The following is a 12603-nucleotide window of genomic DNA, read 5'->3' as shown; positions in this document are numbered from 1 at the left end:
GAAGAGATGACTTGTCTCAGGCTTACCCTCTTCAGTGACTCGCAGGGGTATTAGTCTCGTGGTCTTCACAAAGGGCCTGTGTGCTTCGAACTCAAACTCCCTGGACACATTGCATGTGTAGAGGCCAGAGTCATTCAGAGTGACATTGAGAACAGTGATGGATACATCCTGCAGGTCTTTGCTCCCGTTCCACTGCAGACGACCTTGGAAGGGGCTTTCCACCTCCTGGTGGCCATTTCGATACTCATATATCTGCAGAGAGAGGGGCGGAAGCAGATTGTAGCAAGAGAGTCAGGGAGGGACAGGGTAGATGAAGCTACTGTGGGCAGGAAAGCCAGGAGACAATGTTAGCAGAAGTCCCAGAGCATGGGAGTGGGTTAGAGAGGTGCAGAGGAAGCCACGGGAGAGAATAAAGACAGAGCAAAACAGGCAGAGGCTAACAGACAGCTGGCCATGTGAACATAGCGAGGGGAGAGGCAACATAGATTAGTCAGAAAGAATGCTGGGAGAAAAAAAGGAGTGGGGTGGAGAAGAAAGGAGTGTGGCCGATACATAAAGGAGACTAGGAAGAGGAAAACAAACAGTTGGAGACAGAAAGGAGGTAAAAGGTAGTTAGACATGGGATGAAGCAGCCAGTGAGGGAGAAGGACATAGAGACCAACAAGATGACTGTGTTAGCAGGGAAGATACCTGACAGCCCTGAGCTTAAAGCCTGACTCTCTGAGATGCCATCCATCATGGTGATTGTGGCACAACATGGCCAGGCCACAGGTGGGAATCTATGATGCTGAAGGATGCCCAGTGAGCCGAGAATTCACCACAGAGAGATAATCGCAGAACTTTTGCTTTGGGTGGAGTTAGAACCAAAGTCAGATCTTTCCAACTTCCCTCTCAAACACTCTCTGACACCACAATGTTTTCATCATGGCTCCACTAGCCATGGACGGTGACTGAAATTCAAATTCATATTTTCTAAACATTAACCTCAATTTAGTTCCTCAGTTGGGTCATCTGGTTGGGACAGCATGGAAGCAGTGAATGCAGCTAGCAGGTACACAGGCCTAAAGTCCATGGGCCCTACGTATCTGGCCAAGACCTCTGACTTCCTATAAATCGGGCATTGATCTGAATTATACCTTCCCTGGTATGTGACTCTAAGACTCTAAAAAGTCATTGTTGGTCCTTGCCTTGGCACCAGATAGAAGCCAACTTAGATGCAAGTACCACTTGGAACCTAGATTCAGAAATGAGCCCACCAAGGGAGAAAGAAGAAATGAACAGGTGAAAGTTACTTCCACCATGTTGTCTCCATTAACTATTGTGGAAGAGAACCAGGAGAACAAGATAAATCAACATAAAGAGCCTTGGATCTGCTGTCAGACCACCATGTTCAAATCTAAACTCATGTGTATGTGTGTATGTAAATCTAAACTGTTTTGCTAATTTAATGTTACTCTTTTGAGCTTTGTTTTTTTTTTCTAATAAACACTTATCATATTTCAAGAACTATTTTAAGTGCATTAAAAATCAGAGCTCATGACTCTTGGTAACAACCCCATAATAAGGTTTTTGTTCTTATTCCAACTTAAAAGGAAAAAATAATTAGAAGAATCAGAGGTTAAATATGACCAAGGGCGTGTAGCTAAAGACTGTGGAGAAAAGAATGGAACCTGGATGGCCTGGCTCCAGAGTCAGTGAAAGTATTGACAACGATTTAAATGAGTCACAGCCCCATGAGCACTGTCCTAAACCAGAACTGACCCTGACCCTCACTCTGACCCTGACCCTGGCCCAGAGCCTGCAAGGCTGCTTCTCCTGCCAGGCATGAATCCCTTGGTGTGTAGATCATTGGGAGGGAGAGATTGAGGGTTCTTTCTTGGGAGAATGGAGCATGGCCACCTGAGATACAGAGCAGGGCAAGAACAAGCTAAACACCTACTTACAGAGGTGGCTATCCTGGGCATAGCAGTTGACACAAGCTTTGGTCACCCGAGTTGCTCCCACTTCACTGGGACTGTGAGAATTGAAAGATCTCACCTCTGCTACTTTTCATAAAGCTGCCTTGTGTTCTTTCTTTCAGTTTCATGAAATCCATTTCATAGTACTGTGCAGAAGATGAACATACCTCTAAAATGTCTACTTGGGTGCCTAGCCCACATAGGCTCTCTCAATATGTCCATCTCAATATGTTTATAACTGTTTCCTGCTTGTAATCAGGGCTGCTTACAGCTGGCCAAGTGAAACTACCTTGAAAGACCATGGGTTAATATCAGGCTGTCAGTTATCTGCTGAGAAGATGTCAGGGTTCAGGAGAGGGGTGAAGCAGGTCAGGGCATCATTACTCAGACTGTTAGGAACCAGGCATACAGCAGCATAGGCCAGCAAAAGAAAAACCAGAGGCAACAGTCTGACATACAAGGAAATCTTTACCGCCCTCGGGCCTGTAGAACCATTCCACCACAGTGGTGGCCTCCACCTCCTCCCTCTTCATGCAGGAGATGCATCTCAGCTTCATGGAATTGCCCTGCACGGCTTCTGTCTCCGAGGGCACTTCCACACACACAGGGAAGCAGACTCTGACTGGAGAGAGGATGGGTGACAAGAAGGGGACATCCAGAGTGGGCATGGGGGAATGAGGAGGGAGGGAGGAAAGACAGAGAAGAAGAGAAAATCATTGAGACACACTTGAAAATATCAAGATCTGTGTCTGCACCTGCTACTGGGGCTCCTTGAGTATGTATGATCAGGATGAGCCTAGAGCAAGAGGTACAGAGGTGGATCCTCTAGCATTGACTGGACGTATTTGGAAGCCATGAAGGTGCAGCAGAGGATAGTCTTGAGCCTGACCCCCAAAATCCTTGTAGTCTAGCATGTAGTCTACATGCTTCCATCCATTAACTGTTTACCCATGTGAACATTCACCCAGCAGGCATGGAAATCCATTCTTTGTCAGGTCTGATGCTAGATGAGAGATCCTAGGATGAACAGGACACTAGCCATGCTCTTGATACATATATAACCCAGCAGACATACATTTCTTTGGTGATTCAACCAGAACACACAAAGGGTCATGTTAGTAAGGAACCCAGTTCTCCCAGAGAGTTAGTTGCTTGTTTTTGGGCTGGGGAGAAGGAAGAAAGGGCTGGTAGGACATGAAACCGAAAGGCAAATAAGACCCGTGTTGGAAAGAGCCTGTTGGCACTGATTGCTGTCAGTGCTCTGTGGGGTAATATGTCGAGCGTTCTAATGCTCTAAAGGAGAGACAGACTCTGATCTGTGTTTGAGGACCCATGGAGGATGGTGCAAGAACTGACCACTTAGGTTGGAGCAAGCTCTGTGCAGAGTAGAGAGACAAAATTCAAATTCTGGAGGGGTCAGATGATCAGACACACTGTACACCACATGGAGGTTTGGAATTTGGGTTTCTGCCCTCCAGAACCTCCCAAGTCCAAGGATCGAAGGTGACTATGTCAGACTGCAGATTTAGAATGAATCAAAAGTGGGACATTGATGCCAACCAAACAAGAACAAACGTGGGATGCATTAACAGATGCACAGTGTGCAGAAGGAAGGAGGAGGAATTCTGCAATTGTTCAGAACAAATCTGGATGGCATGTCGAATTTAACAAAAGGAAGCTGTTCAGTGAGCCCACAGCCAAAGTGGCTGAGAAGACCAGACCACAAGAGCAAGTCAGGGAGCATGGGATACTGAACTGGGACACAGGACAGGCTTGTCTTCAAACATTTCAGCCTGGCAGATGGAAAAGAAATTCAAATATATTCTACATTGAAAGTTATAAAAATCAGTTTGGCACAGCTAATCTGTTTTTCTTTCAGTGTTTTGAGACAGGGTCTTGCCGTGTACCCCAAGTTTACCTTGAACTCACAATCACGGTTCACTCTCCGAGAGGTGGGAGTACAGGCATGTGCCCTCAACCCAAACTTTAGAATATTCAGGATTGCTGCAAGTTTGAGAACAGCCTGAGCTACTGAGTACAAACCTGTATTCAGTAATCCAGTTAACAAATTAATGACAAATATTGGTTTGGGGTTGGAGCTCAGTTGGTAGAGTGCTTGCCTAACATGCATGAAGCGCCAACATTGAAAAATCAGATTCGGTACTACATCCTGAAGTTCCAGCCCTCGGGATACTAAGGCAGAAGGATTAGAAGTTCAGGGTCCTCCTTGCTACTCACTGCATTTGAGGCCAGCCTAAATTATATGAGACTTTGTCTCAAAATAAATGACAACTTAAAAACATATATATTTTCAGATGCTTCAGCTAACCATAAATATAAAAAAGCTATTTGATAAAGAGATTTTATACTTAATTATTTGGAAGCTTCCAAAGTATAGCAACCACCAACAGTCTTTGTATGGGACTTTGAAGGATCCTCTGGTACCCCCTGTTCATGCGTGAATGATAAACACAGATGCTCCAAGGTAAAACAACACAGGCTAATATGTAAAAGCTAGCTCACTACAGGTGCTCAGCTACCCTTCCCAGAAGAGGCTGGAACTTCAAGGGAGGCTATTTTGTTGCAGCTCTCAGTCAAAAGCTAACACTGTGTTTCAATTCAATTAAAAGTCAACATATTTCATTTCCATTTTAAACTTGGAACTTAGAACCTGTTGGCACTATAAGTAAATTTTTTAAAAATTCTAAGTGGAAAGGAAAACGTGGTTTTTAAACTTTCCAGGGAAGTGGGCTAGCCTATCAAGCAGTCTACAGAAGATTGGTTTCATCATTTTAATGGAGAAGGGTCCATATCTTGGGGAAAATGATTAAAACACTTTGGGCATGGGGTAAGCTTATAGTCTACATTACAGACTTGCTTCCAAAGCAACTAAAAAGGCGGTGTCATATTGCTGTGTAATGGTTTGTGAAGCAGGAACTCCATGTAACATAGATCCTTGGTGTCCATATTTAATGAAAGGTAACAAAGAAAATGCAGTTCAATATGGATGACCTCGTGGGTTTGGAAGGAAAATCCCAAGGAATGCACAGCTACAATTACAAGGTGATATTTGGAAACTTAAGGACTGTATTTGTCTAACTACCTAACTTGTCTGAGACTCAGTTTATTCAATAAAAATTATTTTTTGAAATAAAACACCCAATAGATAGGTCATGAGAAGCCTATCTATTGGATTTATTTACATGATTCTGCTTTGGATAATTGTCATTACTAATGTTTATTTTCTGTTTATTTGGCAAATGTATTCAGTACCCACTGTGTAGCTGCACTGTTCCAGACACCAAGAGTCAATGAAATCATTCCAGCTCTCTTAAAGCCTGTATTCCAGTGGGGTGGTACAAGTAGATTACAGAACAAAAGAAAACAGTAGAGGAGAGGGGGGAGAGAGAGGAAAGAAGAGAAGGGAGGGGAGGAAGGGGAGGGAAGGGAGGGAAGAGAATAGGAACATATTTACAGGACTAGATTCATTAAAAGGGAACTGACATTGGGAAGCCACTGGGTAAAGAGAGAGAGAGAGCGAGAAAGAGAGGGGGAGGGGAGGAGAAGGAGGAGGAGGAGGAGGAGGAGGAGGAGGAGGAGGAGGAGGAGGAGGAGGAGGAGGAGGAGGAGGAGGAAGAGGAGGAGGAAGAGGAAGAAGAAGAAGAAGAAGAAGAGGAAGAGGAAGAAGTGGCAGCAGCAACAGCAGCCACCATCACAGGCATGTTTGTTGAAGTCATGACAAGTAAGAGGAAATAGTCACTCTGGGGTTCAAATAAGTGTGCCTGTCATATTTGAAGAATGACAATATGTGGGAAACCAGCCAACATAGAGAACAGAGACATGAGACAGATAGGGAGGTCAGGGCCCCAACATGGCAAATCTGAATAGACCACTGTCAGAGCTTTGCCTAGGGAACCTTGCAGAGTTTACTGTTGAATGATCTGACTTCTGCTATGTTGCATTGTCAGCAGGCCAGGGGGAGAATAAATTGGCAGGTGAAGCAGCTTCAAAGGTGAAGGTGGAAAGAATGATTAGGAGGCTGGGACAGGACCTGCAAGATAACTCAGCAGATAAAGCCACTCTTAGTCAAGCTGAACACCTTGAATTCAACCCCCAGGGCCCACATGTTAGAAAGAACTGTGTCGCTCATGTTATCTTCTGACCTCTATATGTACATAGGTATGTCCATTCCCTCTCCTCCAAAAGAAATAAGTGATTTGAAGAGGTGGCTCAGGGGTTAAGAGTAATTTCTGTTCTTCCAAAAGACCTGAATTTGGTTCCCGGCACCCATGTCAGGTACCTTATTACCCATCTGAACTTCAGCTCCAGGGGATCTAACACCCACCTCTGCCCTCTAGGTGAACTCTACACATGTACACATACCTACACACACCACACACACCCACACTCACACCCACACACACCCCACATACATATATACAAAATAATTTTTAAAAATTTAAAGCAGTTCAGTGGTGAGACTGAGAGGTTCTTTTTGACTAGGGAATAGCAGAACTGGCTTAATGTTGAGGAGGTTGGGGTCTATATTCTCATGAACACAGAGACCAAACTGCAGAGGAGGCGCACCGTCACTTATTTGTATGAAGGAGGGAAGACACACTGCACAGTCAGGGTGGTGGGTATCATGTGGCGGTGTAGAGTGGAGCTGCTCTCTTCAGTGTCACTGGAGCACATACCCACTGTGAACCTTCTCCTGGCTAAAGTCCAGTGTCCAGAAAGGAGAACTCTATTTAGGCAGTCCTAGACAGCACATTGTAAAATGGCCACAAAGTTCCCCCACCTCATTTGCTTGCACTCTACCATAGGACCTCCTTGCTCCTCCCATCAACAGTGAAGTTGGTTTCTCCACCATGCCACTGCCTTTTGGTCCATGACACCAGTTAGGTACCCACAAAGGTGGTACATGTGGAAGAGGTTAAGCGACACCACTGGCTATAAATTGTAATCTCTTAGATTGTTGTAGGCTGCATCATTGACCTTGGAATGCACCTTCATTTCTGTAGAAATGATGAAGACAACTGTGAGGGAAAAGGTGGTGCCTGAGGGATTACAGACCAACCAATAGAACCATCTCCCCTGCTCCTTTCAGAGCTTTCCCTAGAATGTTTCCTTTACAGTAAGATAATGAAGGCTTTAATTAGAGTGTAAATAATGCACAAGGCATGGGTATGAATAAAGTTATTTTTAGATGTTAACATCCTGAAACAGTTTGGCCTATCAGATTAGCAGGGCCTTGGAGGAATGAAGTCTAGGAAGGGCTATCCAGGGGAAGAAGGAAACTGCCCCTAATAATACAACGGACCCCTGTAGAGCAAAAATAGAGAAGGCACGGGGAGCTAAAAGCTGGATGAACCCCTTGGAAAGGTGGTTGTGTTGGGGGATGAGAGGGAAGCTCAGAGGAAAAATTCCAGGACTAATGTCCACCTGACAGTTGTACACAACATCACATATGTCTATGATGGATGCTGGAAGACCAAGCAAGATGGGAAAGATAGCAGCTCTCTATCAAGCCCTCTGCCCTTTATGAACTCACCTTCTACTGCCTAAAATGGAAATAACTCATGTCACTCTGCCATGTCATAGTGACCAAAAGAAGTAATGGATATTAGAATTATATGCAAACAAAATAAAATTGGTCTTTCGAGTGAGGCTCTTTGCCTTACACAAACAACCAAGGATTCTGAAACCTTTTTGGTGAACCAATGTTTGGATTCCAAAATCTTGGAATGGGCAGGATAGATGTGACTTGTACAGTTAGTTGGCCTAAAGATTTAGGGGAAGTATGGGCTCTCTGCATATTCTAATAATATTCTGTAAGTATTCTCTTATGGTTGGGCTGTCAGCTGAAAGGCCTGTTTGACATGATCTGTGACAACTTTCAACTTCACGGTTATCAGGCATTCTGAGGATGTTACCTAATGAAAATGAAGTAGTAGAGCAGAGATGGAGATGACACACAGTCAGAGCTTTGTGAGCCCTAGGCAAAAAATGGCCAAGACTGTCCACCCCCTTCTTCTGGAATTCATGAAGGAACCTTATGAATTTAGAGTTTGGAAAGATTCTTGGCAGACCCTTCTCTACAACTTGAACCTCGCCCATGCCTTCTCTTGTCCTGCCACACTAACCTTTCTTAAGCCCCACCACTCTAGCATTCCCCTGGAGCAAATAACAACCTTGATCTTCAAGGCAGGTGAGCTCCCTGGCAGCCCTTTATGTCAGCCTCATCTCCAAGACTGGTGTAGGCTCTAGGGAATGGATTGTGGTGAATCTGCCCTTGGGGTTGGCATCATTTGCTTCCTTTTCTTTCCTAGTCTTGTTTCACTAGGCAGTTTGTTCAACAGGAAACTCAGCTCCTTCCTCTTCTGGTCACATGCAAAATCTAAATAATACATGCAGCTACAGTTAGTAGCCAAAATGATATATAGGCAAAGAGGCAGGCCTGCCACTGCACAGGCAGAGTGGGAGCCAAGCCCATCACAGGAACATAATCCCACAAGCCTACTTTATGTAAGGGAGGTGGGCACAATCTATTATGGTTTTGTTGATTTGAATTTAGAGGAAGGTAGCTAAACCCATGTAAACTGACTTATCAACTGATCCAAGGACAGAGTCAAAAACATGAAAGCAAGAATGTTAGAAACACACACACACACGAGCACACACACATGCACACACACATACATACTCTTAAGTCTCACTAGTCCATTCAGATACTCATACTGACATGCTCAGATGCATGCCTGTGCATGTACTTATAAACAGAAACATACATTAACATACCATAAAATACTGTATATATCACACACTCACATATTAGCAGTTAGATGTCCAGTTCCCTTAGCACACACTCAGGTATCCTATCGTGAGCTATGCCTGAAGCTGTTTAGCCCAGCATTATTGTCACAAACTCCTTATTTGGAAGCACAATGTCATCTGAGTCACAGCTGACACCAAGAGAAAAAACAAACAACAAAACTCTAGGAAAAAAAAAAACCAACAACAAAACCAGCTTACCAAATATCAAAGCCCTGTAGCTCCCCATGTTCCTGCAAAGTAAATGCACTTCCCATCTGTCTATCAATGCACACCAGCAAATGGCTGTACCAAATATCAAAGCCCTGTAGCTCCCCATGTTCCTGCAAAGTAAATGCACTTCCCATCTGTCTATCAATGCACACCAGCAAATGGCTGGAGTTACTGTCCCATCCATTCCTAGTTAAAATTTAACAAATGGATGAGCTATAGTTTCTCTCTCTCAAAATTCATGCATCTTGGTTTTTTGCTTTTGTTTAAAACCATAGAGAGAAATGAGCCCCTCACCCCCAAATCACTGAGATTTTCAGGACTGACTCTTCACTGAACGATGCAAGTGTAAATGCAAGCAAGATTTTAAAATAACGAACTGATACATTCCTTTTCAGAAAAGGGTAAAGGGAAGAGAAAAAATAAAAATTAGGAAAGGAAGGAGTCAGAGAAGCACTAAAGGGGGGAAAAAATCAAGCCACAGGGAGTGGGGAGGTTCCTTTGCAAACCTCCAAACCCACATCTCTAGGAGCGCATGTGGATCTCCATGTCTGGCAAACAGGCACAGAAAGAAGCTCTATTTTGTCACCAGCGACATCATTTAAGTGTTGTTATTGTTAGCACGATGCCTGTTATTTGCACATTGCAGGGCAGGGTGCTGTACTTACCCCCGTAGATGAGCACTAGAGAAGCTAGGGGAAGCAATCTGTTGAAGGCAGGCATCTTTTCCCGGTAAGTGGTTTCTGGAGCTGAATAGAGAAGATCTCTGTCAAGGACTGAGCCCTCTGGTTCTTTCGAGGAAACCTTCAGGGATTAACTGCCCCTAAGGGAGCGGACTTTCTGAGTGGGAGGAGAAAGAAAAGGTCAAGTTCCCTTCCTAGGGGGTCTGCGGGATCTGGGGCTCAGTGTAGGTGTCAGCTCAGGCCACCTCACTAGAGCGAGTCTCCGGGCTTGGCTCAGCACCACGGACAGTAGCCTTCCCGCCCACCCCACACTTGGAACTCCAACCTCTCCTCTGCTTGCGTTTGCAACCAAAGCAAAGTGGACTAGGAAGGGAATCTCGCAGCCGGGCGCGGGAATGCTGGCCTGTGGAAGGAGTCGGTGTTGATTCACCTCTCGCCTCCCCTAGGGACAGCGACTTCGATCCACCGAGACTTAGGATCTCGGGCTTCCACAGCGGGGCAGGCTTCTCCAACTGGGCGTGTCCCTACTCCAGACGTCGTCTGGGCTACAGAATTTGTTCCACTTCAGTCATGTACACAGCGGCCCAGGCTCCCTGAGGTCCTCCAGGCGTGGAAAGAGGCGGGAGCTCCGGTGGGGCTGGCGATCTCAGAGGTGGAGGGTGGGTAGACGGAGGGACCCCCTTCCGTGGGGCGCGCTCCTGGATCCTGCTGAGCCCCGATGCTGGGCGATTGGGTGATCAAGCCGCCCCTCTCCAGGGCCACCCCCGCCCCTGGCTGAATGTGTTGCTAGCCTTGACATGCGCAGGCAGCTCTCTGCCGCTTTGGTCGCTACAGACCCTCCCTCTTGGACACATATTCCCCACCCCTAAACCCACGTGCCCCTCCCAGGGCTGGCGCGCTGAGAAGAGGAGGAGGAGCCCAGCGCAGCGCAAACACCCTCCAACCGAGGTAGCTTCTTGTCTGGCTAGCTGGCTGTCACCTCGGCTTTCTACTGTCTGGGTTTCTCTCTGGGTTCTGGACACACACACAGCTTCCACCTATTCACCCCGCTCCAAGCAACCCCACTCCTGCAGCCTCCCAAATATGCTTGCCTACAGCTCTGGGGAAAGGAAGGGCAAATCTCTTTGAAACAATGATGTCATCTATAATATTCACAGTACTGGCTAGCTCCTGGCTAGCTTCTCTTCGCCCTCCACCTCATCCCCTCCTTTTTTGCCTCCCCAGCCTTTGAATTGCCTTGATTAATGGGTTCCCACACAAGGGACACAGCAAGGCAATTTCTGCTTATAGCAAATAGGGTAGGGTGTGGCACACCTGTCCCCGGCTCAGCGCTCAGTCTCGATCCAAATGCAAGCTTGAGATAAGCTTTAGGGCAGGGATAAGGAAGGATGATTTTTTTGATGTTTCGTTTCCCAAGTTATTTGAGATGCCCCCGCAACCATTTATAAAAGACAGAAAGCCGGTGTTGAGGCGGTTTCCAACTCTTAGACACTCCCTAGTCCTAGCAGCTGCTGAGCATCCCCGCCCTATTTCTGGAAGGGAAACCTGAACCTTTACACTCAGTTATAAACTCGAATTGACCTAACGGATTAGGTATGCCTGGAATCGAAGGGAAGGCTTAATGGTGAAAGATTGGTACAGAAGTCTGGCTCCAACCCCGGCCCTTTTCTCCTGTTCTCTAGCCAAAAAGGGGATTGGGGGGTGGTGGCATAACACTGATATTCCTAAAGGGAATGCGGAGTAACAGCTGACTGTAAATGAACTGTACACAGGAAATGCTCCCTGTTAAATGTCACATACACAGTCACAGAAGGTCCTCAGTCAGGTTTCCTCCTGGGCAGAGAACCACGGGGTGGTAAACGCCATCTTGTGTTGAGGATCAGCCTTTGAGGTTCTCAAAATTGAGTTCAGCAGCATCTTTCCCGACTCAGGAATCAGTGAGGCGCTTTCCTCATAAGTGTGCTGGACTCTCCTGTGTGACAGCTGGTTCTTCACAGCTTAACCCCTCCCCCACCCCGTTCTGATGTGTAAGGAAGTTCTTTGTACTCGGTTGACTTCTATACTCCCTCCCCAAGCTGCGCTAAATGCTCTCGATACATTTCTCTTAATAAGGAAGCCGTTTCCTCCATGACCCATCACAAGAACTTGTTGTTTGGGGCTGAGCTTCCCTAGTGTCCAAAAGTTTCTAGTCAACTCCGACTGCCCTGGTTACTTTTTTCATTCATCAGAATGACTCTCTGACATTATGAATAGGAGCTAGTCCTTTCTGTGGTCTGAGGAGAACAAATCTGATGGAATTAGAAGAAAATGCCTTAAGAGGGAAAATATATTCAAATACAGCATGTCCTTCACAATGGGGCTTGTGTTCAATTAAAATCAGAAGTTTTTTTTTTTTTTTAACCTGACTTGGTGCAGTCATTGTGTATTTGTGCATAGAATCTGGGAAGCTGTATTATGAAACTTTGCCTTTACTATTAGGTATTATTAGTCCCAGCCATCATACTCTGTTAATAGTTCTGTTCAGTTTCAATCCAGTCATGAGATATATATTTCTGCTTAAATTTGGCATAAAAATCACTTAATCTACACAGAGTTTTTAGCAAATGAACAGATAAAAACAAACCGGAGACGCAATCTACTGACAAGCTCCTGAGGCCTTACTCAAGCTTAGATGGATTTTTTTTTCCAAAAATACAATAGCTCAGTCATAGAGGCCAAACACATTTTCTTCTCTCTCTCTCTCTCTCTCTCTCTCTCTCTCTCTCTCTCTCTCTCTCTCCTCTTTTTCTTTCTTTTTTGTAGTTTTTTTTGTTTTTGTTTTTGTTTTTTTGTTTTTTTGTTTTTTTGTTTTTTTTGTTTTTCAAGACAGGGTTTCTCTGTGTAGCCCTGGTTGTCCTAGAACTCACTCTGTAGACCAG

General features: G+C 45.3%; 1 protein-coding gene across 3 annotated transcripts in view; it reads right to left on the bottom strand.

Annotated features, from left to right (window-relative positions):
- Positions 1-10520, bottom strand: part of Scn3b (sodium voltage-gated channel beta subunit 3) — a 23374-nt gene extending 12854 nt beyond the window's left edge. For 2 of the 3 annotated variants that reach the window (XM_031344612.1, XM_031344614.1), the window contains exons 1-4: positions 10116-10520; positions 9671-9751; positions 2417-2580; positions 27-252 (exon numbers count right to left, since the gene is read on the bottom strand). In XM_031344612.1, coding sequence (XP_031200472.1) covers positions 27-252; positions 2417-2580; positions 9671-9725 — 445 coding nt within the window. In that variant the 5' untranslated portion in view covers positions 9726-9751; positions 10116-10520. Of the gene's footprint in view, positions 1-26; positions 253-2416; positions 2581-9670; positions 9752-10010 lie in introns of all 3 variants that reach the window. The other variant, XM_031344613.1, reaches the window with a different exon arrangement.
- Between the last annotated feature and the right edge of the window lie 2083 nt (positions 10521-12603).

This window comes from Mastomys coucha, unplaced genomic scaffold (assembly GCF_008632895.1).
Source record: "Mastomys coucha isolate ucsf_1 unplaced genomic scaffold, UCSF_Mcou_1 pScaffold23, whole genome shotgun sequence".
Taxonomy (NCBI): domain Eukaryota; kingdom Metazoa; phylum Chordata; class Mammalia; order Rodentia; family Muridae; genus Mastomys; species Mastomys coucha.
The sequence above is the reverse complement of the archived record's forward strand: the minus strand, read 5'-3'. Positions and strand labels throughout refer to the sequence as shown.